This window comes from Castor canadensis, chromosome 9, assembly GCF_047511655.1.
Source record: "Castor canadensis chromosome 9, mCasCan1.hap1v2, whole genome shotgun sequence".
NCBI lineage: Eukaryota > Metazoa > Chordata > Mammalia > Rodentia > Castoridae > Castor > Castor canadensis.
Window position 1 is genome coordinate 33,701,216 of NC_133394.1, and position 11,646 is coordinate 33,712,861.

The 11,646-nt window shown below is 34.3% G+C and overlaps 1 protein-coding gene across 2 annotated transcripts in view; it reads right to left on the reverse strand.

Annotated features, from left to right (window-relative positions):
- The window catches only part of Emcn (endomucin), a 122,310-nt gene extending 110,957 nt beyond the window's left edge, over positions 1 to 11,353 (reverse strand). Inside the window, exon 1 of one of the 2 annotated variants that reach the window (XR_012435624.1) lies at positions 11,126 to 11,353. Coding sequence is in view for 1 of the 2 variants with exons in the window: in XM_020186414.2 (XP_020042003.1) it covers positions 11,126 to 11,195 (70 nt within the window). In the remaining variant the exon portion in view is untranslated. The remainder of the gene's footprint in view (positions 1 to 11,125) is intronic. The other variant, XM_020186414.2, reaches the window with a different exon arrangement.
- Positions 11,354 to 11,646: the final 293 nt, after the last annotated feature.

An 11,646-nucleotide genomic window follows, 5' to 3' on the forward strand; every position in this document is an offset into this window, starting at 1 on the left:
AGGTGGTAGGGCACCTGCCTAGCAAGCATGAGGCTCTGTGTTCAAACCCTAGCACTACCAAGAAAAGAAAAGAAATATAAAATTCTGAGATTGAGTAATAGAGGGGTGAATATGATCAAAGTATGTTATATGTATATATGGGGAAATGTCATAATGAAACCCCTTACTTTGTACAATTAATGTATGCTAATAAAATAATTCTTAGATTGAGTTGGCAAGCCTTGTTAGTTGTAGGAAATAGCCCCAGAGCCCTGTCATTTCAGCATTGGCTGAATCATCTCAAACATGGTCACAGTTTTGCAATTTGTTCACCAAATACTTTAGGTTAAACACTAAAGATATTACAAAATAGGTGATGTTCAGTGGCTCAGTAGAGAGATAATGAGAATTTCAGGTAGGGTATAGTACATGAATGTTTATAGGAAAGAGGACACTCCCCCCATTTAAAGGGGCATGTGTACTTCTGGTCTAAGTGAATGATACCACAAGAGAATACAAAGCCCAGAGTTGCCAGAAAAGCTGAAAAAAGTCTTTTTCTTCTTTCTTTCTTTCTTTCTTTCTTTCTTTTTCTATACTCTCTCTGTCTCTCAGCTTCTGTTGTCTCATGAGTTGTTAAAAAAAGTATTCTCCTACAATTATAAAACACTGTGTGGCCAAACAACACATGCCCGCTTGTTGTCTGTGAAGGGCGGTTGGTTTCTGGACTCGGAGAGAGGATGTCAAGCTTTACCTATAACTAATTTATTAACTAATAGCAGGGTAATGAACCATGTGATAAATTTCAAAGTGACATTTTCCAATACTAAAAAGTTTTCCTTCTCATCTAGCTCAGAGTCATAATATCACAACTTCTTCTTTCATGTTCACAAGATATTTATGAATAAATATCTTAAATGCTTGTCATTTAATCCTCCACACTCTCTCAAATTCTTCTCACTCTTAATGGTTCCTTAGGAACCAGGTATTTTTGGTTTTGGATTAACAAATACATGTTGACTCAGTTTGAAACTTTGAAGGGAATACTGTGGCAATTAAAAGTGGTTAATTTTCTTGAGTAGCCTAAAGGGTAGATGTCTAGGGTCTATCAGTGTTGATGAAAGAAAGAGGGAGATTAATAGTAGAAATGAATGCAATCAAGACAATCTTATAACAAGTAGGGGGTGGGAGCTTTATTCTGAGGGAATGGCCAAGCAAAGCTGGAATTGTAAGCCTGTGTGCCTAGAGAGATTTCAGTAGTTCAAATAATATTTATCTTGGCCAATCTAGTTTCCTATCCTATACTTATACAAGCAAAAATAAATAAGATTACACTGAATTCATACCAAAATTTCCCCTGAAAAGAAGAGACTAACACTTTCCTTGAAAGGCAAACACCTCTGCTTATCTTCTGAGGACAGGAAAGTAGATGGAATGGATACAGAGAAGGATTGACAAGTGGGAAGAAGAAACTCCAGGGGCCACTGTAAAGAAGGCTAGAGACCAGTGGGACATGTAGAGCATTTCCCATACCTCAAACCTCTTTCTATCAGCCTCATCACTTTCTCAGCTCTTTTGTTTTTAAATTCGTTTTATTATTATTGTGCTGGGAGTACATTGCGACATTTACAAAAGTTCTTATGATATATCACAGTCTCAGCTTTTTTAAACCTCATTTTCTTCTGGAGAACATCCCTCCCCCCCCTCCAACTCCAATAACTCCCTCTAAATTACTTCCCCAAAGGAAGAAAGTATCATGGAACAGAGTTGAATACTTTGCTCCAGAATAAGGGTATCTAACAATATGGGAATGAATGTGAAGCAAGGTAACTTGAAACAAAATGTGTAGAAAAGGTTTGGTATAGTAAGAGCATAGAATTGTAGATCTGGAACAAACCTTGACATCATTTAACATGCTTACTTTATAGATGTGTAAGATAAAACCTTGAAAGAATAAAAACTCTGCTTGCATCATCACACAGTACACTTGTGGCCTGGCAACTAAGACTAAGGTCTCTTGACTCAGAGGACAGTCCACACTCCACCATTGTGCAGTGCTGGCTGTGACACTAGTCAGGACTCAATGACAAAACAAATATGAAAATATTGCTATGTTACCCAGTATATTCAACTTTTTTAGCTAAAGTTCCCTTTTAAAATGTAATATTCATGTAAATAGTATATGTATTGTGTCTTTACTTGACAAAGAACAAAGATGTTATTCCCATATCAACTCCATAAATGGCATTTTTATTATTTACTGATCTACGAAATGTTTAAAACTGAAGTATCTGTTGCCTTTACTTTTACATAGTATTAGAATAAAGATAGAATAATCAATGTACTGAACTTTAGAGTTGTAAACTATATAATCAATGTGTATTTCCACTTTAATTTTAATAATTTTACATTCTGTTCTAGTGATGGTGTGACTAAGTTCATCAAAATTGTTCAGGATGACCTGATGAATGATGCATAAAATTATAAGACAAGAACTTTTTTCTTGTGAGCAACACTTGCATTCTGATAATCATGCCATTTTGGTGTAATCCACAGGTAGGCACTTTCTGCTACTTATACAAAATGAGATGCTAAGTCATCTTTATAGAGCAAATCAAGTAACTTCAACCAACTAATTGAGCATGTGTCCCCAAATGACTCACAGCTTCTCCACTACATAGGCCAAGGATGAAAATAAATATTGTCCTCATATAACTGAAAATAAATCCAGGAGTGCCTTAGGTATTTTCAACTCTGTTGAGTTTTGAAAAAATATAGTTCTTCAAACTAAAGCAAGGGCTAGTTACTAAACATCCTTATGTGCTCACAGATGGGTGCTGGGAAAATTGAAAATGATCAATTAGCATTGTCCTTGCTTCCAAAAGATTTATGTACAGTTGGGTGGTAACTGATCCTACTAATAGGTTTTTAAATGACTGGCAGCCTTATCATTTTCTTTTATTTTATAAAGCTATAGAGATTTAGATTTTAATTGACTAAAAACTTGTTCCAAATAAATGAAACTGTCAGAAAATGAAAAGAAAAATACTATGATAGTACAATTATCATTAACAAGTATCTAAATTTGTTTACTCTGTGCATTTAAAAGGTGAGTCTCACCTTTTAAAACTAGATATTCAAAGAGACATAATTGAGTGTTATCATGAGGTTGGACAGAGGAGTTGTCACCATGGCTCTAAGCTGGTGAATGCGGGAGTGGCCTCTGTATCCTGGGCATGCCCAAGAGGGATACATCTGTGTCCTCACACCTGCAGAGCACCCTAGGAGGGAAATTTCACAGTTCATACCACGAAAAAGGATTTCTTTTCCCACTTCAGTTAAAAATAAATGCAATGTGCAATACGAATGGCTTTCTGTGTTTTGTTTGTGCGATTATTACAGCCCTAGCATTATTTCAACACATGGCCATTTGGTTGTGAAACTATCACAAAAAATATGTAAACAGATTATAAATAAAAGAGAAATGATGGGATGACAGAGGTGCAGCTATAAAAAAGAATTCTGAAATTTATGATATCTTTCTACTTATCAGTTGAACATAATTAAATGTTAGTTAACATAAAAACAGTTAATATTTTAATAGGAATTTGTGATTTACAAGACACTTACAAGGCTTTTTTTCATTGTTATGTAGTACCAATACTATAGCAACAGATATTCTTTTCTCATTTTTAGATCCAGAAACTGAGGTGAAAAAGGATTTATTTCATTGTCCAATTCTAGCAGACTAGGAAACTAGACCCAAATTTAGTTTTCACATTAAGACCATGTTTCCTTCTACCTCTCAGATTAAGCAATGCTTGATATTTTATGGTAGGCAATAATATTTTTACTATTTCAGTTTAAAAAATTAGAATTCTCATTAAATTGATACATTATTTTGCTTATTAATTTGAATGTTTAGTTCTCGGAGTAAATTAAATAACTTATGGATCTAAAAGGTTTCTAGAGAATACATAAATTTGCACATGTCATATTGTACTTACATATGTTGTGATTAAAAATATATTTGGCGATTTGGCGAGCATCTGTCTGGTGTCCTATATTAGTTCTATTGTGAAAATTTTCCTGTACTTGTATTTTAGCTGGTGAGAGTTAACATTATTCTTATTTAAATATTTGCTGATTCTGAGTGGAATCACCTTGACATTTACCTAAGGGATGGGATATAATAGACTGTAGGACTCTGAGTTCCAAAGTTCAGCAGGATTTCTAAAGCATTTGCCACAGGCTGCACACTCTTCTAGGTGCTGTGTGTATATTACTTCACATGATTTGCCAATGAGGCAAGAACTGTATTTATCCCTATTTTACAACTGAGGAAGCAGAAAGTTAAGTAACTTGCTCAAATTTACATCACTTGTAAATGGGAGAACTGAAATTTGAACCCAGACAATCTGACTCTAGAAATATTATAAATGTGATACTAAGTGATTATTCAATAGTGGTCATTTCCTTTTAGTTTCTTTTCTTCTTCTCCTCCAAATCACATTTTCACTTCATTGACATTTAGAGGCAAGTGCATTTCAACCAACATAACAGTGGGTAAGCAGGCAAATGCCTAGGATTCCTAGGAACCCATTGCCTGAATTGAATTCAAGATATTAAGAAATTGTTACTGATAAGTAGACATGCAGAAGATGCTAGGAGAGGCAGCAGTGATATCTAACTTACTGAAGTGGTAGGTCTCTAACCCTTATCTTTTTAATCGGAAAATTCCATGTAATACTACTGTACTGGAAGGTAGCATGCCCTAGGAAAGGTTTTGAAGAGCATCAATCCTTGTTTCAATTTTAAGCCACACAATACCAGTTTAACTTTACATGGTTTCCAAGCTTCTGTTTCTTAGTCAGTGGAAAAGGAATGCTATGGGTGGCCTTGAGCTATTTATAGAAATAAAATATATAAAGTTCCTGGTGAGATGTGCATTAACTTGGACCAGATGCAATTGCAGTCTCCATTTTCTGGTCTTTGACATAACTAATAGAGTTACAGCCAGAATATGACTGATTAAACAGATTGAAAAATCCACTTTTCAGTAAAATCAATGACATTGACGTTTCTTGACTTCCAACTTTGCAGTATAAATTCACTATTGAATCTATACAAACAGGCAAATGATTGCCTTAGAACAGGCTCTGTTTAGAATGTTGTTTAGCTTATTCAACAAAATATTGTTTAACACTTTTAGATTTTTAAGTAAAGAAGAAAAATGGTCTTACTTACTAATTAAAGTGTCAGAGAAACTGTAATCTGTATCTAGGTATACATTATCATCCAAACCAAAATGTTTCTTTCAGGAAAAATAATAAATCTCCCAATTCCTCCAGAAAGCAGAGCCTGAGGTAAGGATGGGTGTGCAGAGCATTTATAATGGTAAATGATCTCAGGAGTAGAGTAGTAAAACAGTGAAGCTGGAACAGAGTAGAAAAGGAAAGCATTTACTTACTGACTCCATTCCCTGCTTGGTCAAGAGCTATCTCATGTAATGCTAATGGTCCTGCACTTCTAACTCAAGGATTTGACAGTGCCACATGGAATTCTGAAACATATGTTAGCATCAAAATAGCACCAGAGAGAAAGCAAAATATATGCATTAAAATGAGGCCAAGTGCTATGTGGTATACCTGTGCACAGATGGTTACCACAGCAATGGCTGGAGTACACATGACCAGAAAAGATATAGGGAAAGACACAGCAGGTGTTCAACTCACATAGTGACTGTTTCTATTTAGAGAGCAGTTATGATTATATCTACTGAGAGTTCGTCCAACAAGATATGAAACCTCTATTCAAGTTTAAAAAGCTTTTTCTTATGGTTGCTCAACATTTAGGAACCATATAGTAGCCTTTCTAGATTTAATTGACATCACTAATGTTTCTTATGTTATACTGCTGTTGTGTGCAACAGTTCAAAAAGGTCCTTGTTTGCTAGTTTAACTTTTTGTAAGTCTCTCTTCTGAGAGAACTAACACCCAGCAGGTATTATTACCCTAAACCAATAGAACTATGATGATCATAGGAATTCTGAAGCCAGAAAGTAGATACCACACAGGAATTGAGTATCATGTACAGTAAATTCCTGCTCTGATATTCAATGTTAAGAAATGTGCATCTCAAAATGTTCTTAAAGATGAGGAAGATATTTGAAATTGATTATTAAGAAAATGGGTATAAGTAGCTTGGATTATATAAATTTTTTAGTGAAAATATTTACTTAAAGTTTGGAGTATATCTTCAACAATGAAGTGGAAAAGGGAAATTATATATCTAGCAAGTTAAAAAGCTTTCTGAAACCCTCAAATGTTAATCTTTTCCTTGTTTTTGGAATAATTATTATCCATGAGATAAAATTGCCAGAGAATATATTTCTGGCAACAGTTATGAATCTCTTGAAAACAGGAATTCTAGAAAGATCACTTCTGCTTTTAGGTAGGGACCACTTAAAAAATGGGTTATTGAAGAAAGAATGATAAAAAAATGGTTTGAGGACTAAATACTTTTCTCTATAAGATTTATTTCATATTGGTTTAATTCTTCCTAGGATAGGCCACCCATTTCAGATAAAACATAGTGATGCCAATTAAACTAAACAGAAGTACTTAGTAAAACAGTCTACTTTGAAGTAACTCAAGTTAATTAAAAAGAACACAGGAAGTAACAATGTTGTGGTATTCATTTAATTTTTACTGACTACTTTTTCTGTGAAATTTGCTTTTAAAGAAAATTGGTCTTGTATTTTGAGGCATCAGTTGAGAATAAGGTATCTACTTGAATATTTGGAACTATAAGAATGTATAATTGTTTAATACCCAAAAGGAGAAGTGGAGCCAATTCTATTTATTCTCCCTCTGAACAGGTATAGTCACAGCAGTTTCTCTATCCAGATTTGTTGTAAATTACTATTACCTGAAACTAGCTTGTCCACCTATTATTATCATCTTTTCTCCCACTTGGCTTTGAAAACTGGCTAGTCTTTTATAAGAAGCCCTCTCCCTTATAGTTGGTGCTGTCTTTTATAACTTGTAATAAAAATAATCCACTTTTATCTTTATCTTTGTTATATGATTCATACCTATTGACAATCTTTCACAAGTAGTAGATGGTTATCATAGGAAGAAATTAAACATGAAAATAAAGGGGCAATAATTCCATTTATGCATTCATTTGTCATTATTGTGTTTAGTACTAATGCAATTATATCTTTCCTCCTTCCATTGCCAAGCCATTTGCTTACTTCTAGTATGAAAATAAGCTCAATTTTATGTTCATCATTTTCTTCCTCATGCCAGTACAAATAATATGTCAAATTACACATTTTCTACTTCTTTAAAGCTTTTCTCAGACCCTTCTTTTCATTTTATTGATGAATTCAGGTTTTCAATGACTGTTCAACTAATTTCTTATCTTTCATCTCTCCTGAGTATTAGAGTCTAATTAACATTCTGATGACAAATAGATTTTCTCAATTTATAGCTCCAATCATATTATTCCCATGCTCAAATACCACTGCAGGCTGTAAATTAATTAAAAACATGAGTCAGTATTTCTTTTGTTCATTTTTTTATGATTCCAGGAATTGAACCCAAGTCTTCACGCATGTTCAGCATGTGCTCTACCATTGAACTACACCAGTAATATGAGTCAGTATTTCATCCCGGTGTTCAGTGTTTCCTGATGTCATATTTTTAACCTTATTTCCTAATATGTAATCATTCCCAACATGTAGCTTCCTTATATTTCTAGACTAGAGCACATTAATGTTTTAATATTTACACCCAAGAAATTTTACTTATATTCAGACATTCAGTTTTCAAGCTTCCAAGTTCATCATAACTTATACTTTTATATGGCAACTTGTGTGATATCACCACATCCCAAACCAATTTTGTGAATTTGTGAAATTTCCATACCATTCTTTGTTTGCTTTTTTTTTTTAATGAGATACTGAGAAACTTTATTCATTGTTTTTTCTTGAGTCCACTTGGAAACATTCATATTGCTGGGTAGAAAATGACTACATTGTAAATGTTTTTCCTGAGGTAAGAAGTCTACTAGAGAAAATGATGCAATTAGTAATTCAAAACAAATATTTGCATATATATATACACACACTCATATAAAAGCCTGCAGGACAATTCAAAGATGCTAGTGATAACGTTCCTTATTGAAATTCCTAAGAAAACTATAGAATATGATCTAGATATAGATGTTTAGATTGTAAACACGCATGTTTTAAGACTAATTCAAAAACAGTTAACACGTTATAAATAGCAATTTTGTTTGCTTTTTCAGAACTACAATATAATCAAACTTAAAATTACTCATCTTCTTCTCTTCCTCATTTTTAGGGCAAGGGATGAGTCTTATTGATCTCTATAAACCTAAAGAATTTTGAATAGTTTCTGCTTGTAGTGTGTTTGATCAATTTTCTCTTCATGAAATTGAATAGTCAGTTACTAACAATGAATCTCTCCAAGCAATTAAAACCTTTATTAGATACCAATAAAGTGATATTTGCTCCTGTCTGCAATTGCCTAGAACATTTTAGTCTCTTCTAAATTAATGTAAAGTTTAAAAAGCAACTGGCACTTGAAGAATAAATAAACCTTGTTTCCAGGGCCTCCTTTTTCTTGGAATCCCTATTCATTTAACTCCTCTGAATCCCAACAGTCAAAATCTCATCGATCTAGACTTAAAAGCTAAAGGAGCTTAAAAGCCACTGTAGGGGTCTGTTCAGTTTTAAATACAATTTAGAAAACCATAGGAAAAAATGGCAGTTTCCTTTCAAGAACCTCCCATACATATTTCAAAAGCACAGCTTTTCAAATTGGACACTGTAAAATACTATGCCACCAACCGAGTAATAAAAGTCACTCACTCCCATGTAGAAAGATTCCCATGATTTTGACAAAAAAGCACAAAAATTTGTATTTTCTTTATTTAAATCTGAGACTGACAAAGACATCGGAAAGGAAAAGAAAATTTTGCTAAAAGATCATTATTTAGAAGTAAATTACTATGTAAAAAAGCATGAATCTGCTTGACAATTTGTGAATTTAGGCGGATGAAATCACTCCTTCCTCAACCCCAACTATCAACTCTGTTGATGAAATGTGTTAATTATTCTGTTTGGGGAACATGTGAAGCTGTTAAATCAATGTTTCCTTGGTACAAGGAGTTAAGAAAAGAACTGACAGGATCTGCTTAGGAAATGCTTCATTTCCTGTGCCCAAACTGTAAAGGAAACATAAAACAGAGCCAGGTGCAACAAAGTCATACACATAGATGGGAAAATTTCTTCCAGCTTCTTCTGGGCACTACTTGGTGGTTGTTTTATGTTCCTGTGCCATAACTTCCTTTTCTAATATAAATGGGGCAATATATTTTATTATGTTTTACAGATACTTATTAGCAAATTAGAATTGTTCACAGAATTTGAAGGAGAGAGTTATGTATCTATTACCTTGGCCTAAATGGAAAACTCTTCTACATGAATTCATTAGAAAAATGGCACTTAAAGAAAGGATGGGCTCATTACCAGTGAACTAAAGGAGGTTGGCATTTTCCCATAATGGCCAACATAGAACAATCTGTCAGGCCATTTTGCATTATCTTTCACCATCCTTGTGAACAGGTTTTGGAGGTGAATTCTATTGATCCTGTTTCACTTTGTTTTTAGAAGGGCGTGTAATCCAGTCTGCATTTAACAATGCTGACGAAGTGGTGTACTCACCCATACTTGGAGACCTGGAACTCCAACAGCCTAACCCAAGGCTTTCAGAATTTATATTAACCAAGCATGTATTTGTGAGCAGTGTGTTTCAAGGAGTTGGAATTCTTATCAAATTTTCCCATGCATACTACAGAGTTCCTTATAAACTAGTACATGGACTTCTGTGAACATCTCATAATTATTCTTTATTTTAAACAGTCAGATTCGTAGTAACTCTTGTAAGTTAAATTTCTGCTGCAACTTAATCCTGGAAACTCCAAGATGCAAGAGAAGTAAGTATGTGATTTTTGAGCTGCTTTAGAATTTGTCCTAAGTTTACAAGAGATGTTTTAAAAAAAACTGATAAAATGTTGCTCAAGAAAGAGTATGATTTTTTTCCTCTACATTATTTACTATAGATTACAATTTTATAAGCAGAAAAGTTTGAGAGAGCACAATTACAATAAAGTTAGAACTGAATTTCTTGAATTCTCTCGCTTCTCCATCCCAAAGTTTCTCAGAATCATAATCAATTCTCTCAATTGTGTTTTTTTATGATAGTTTGCATTTTGGTTTTCACACTTATTGAATCTTTCTGGTACTAGAGTTACCAGTTTCCCAACAGTACATTTACCACTGTGAACAAGGACATCTTACTCATTTTTATATTCCTCACAAGGCCCAAGACAGGATAGGAGAATAGTAAATATTGATTAAGCTTAATTGTTTATTTTGAATTGTTCAGGAAGGGTTGAAAGTCAAATGTAATCATTCTTGCAACTGGTCATTAATGTAGTCAAGGTTTATTCAGAATCATAGGCAGGATTTTTATGTCTATAAATTCCTGAACTGTTGTATATAGATGTCCAGATATTTGCATATTTTTGCAACAAAAGCCTATAAACTTTTTCTCTATTCACGCTACTCTCTTAAGATATTAAGATTCACTTCCCTAGGCAGCTTACCCTATCAGGGCTGAAAGACAGTTGCAACTAATACAGGCTGACATTTGCAGTGCAATATTTCCAATTGCAGTCTTTCACACAAGCATAGCAATCTCATTATTTCTGGACTTATCTCTGAAAAGAATACATTTTTAAAGAAATAGTGCACTTTAGCCATTCTCTACATTTATTCTCTGACTCAAGATTTTTATTCTCGAGAAAGACAATTGTATCTTTACAGTAACTCAGTGATTCCATCAAACACATTTCAAGGCCATTGAACTAGCACACATTTCTCTACAGTGAAAGCACATATTCTCTCTGTGGAACCATCTCCTTGCACTCCACATCAGTGTTCACACACTCCATGGAGCAAATGAATTGCAGCACCGAAGTTGCAGGGAAGGCTAAGAGCCCTTTAATAATGAGTTCTTACCCACATCATCAGAAAAATAAGAGAAAATGGTACCTGCGCCATCATCACTGCTGCAAAGACTGGACAAAAGAAGACAAAGAATGGTCACTTGAAGCAGTTGCATGGTGCCTGCGGGTTGCTTCAGTGGCTTCTCTCTCCAGCATAAGGCAGGGAAAACTCCCTCCCTGCCTGGCAGGACTCTATCAGCAAATGGAAAAGGTGTGCTGCATGTGTACAGCCACTGCCCATTCCTACTTATTTTGGGGCTCTGATAAAGAACTGGAGGAAATACACACACTCCCTTTGGGAGTTCAGCAGAGAGGAGATTTATTGTTTCAGTCCCTTACAGGAACTCTTTTTTTTTTTCTCTCTTCCTTTGGCAGCCACTTGTGTTTTTGTTACTACATTATTTTGTTCTTCTTCAACAAAAAGGTCAGGATGGGTTTTGAACAGAAACAGATTCTTGTTGAGAATGGACCAGAAAGCTTTCTAACTTTTGTTTTGAAAGTGCATTTTGGAGTGGTGATAAAGGGACCTCATTAAACAGCTACTCAGTTCAGATAAAAAAGGCTTTG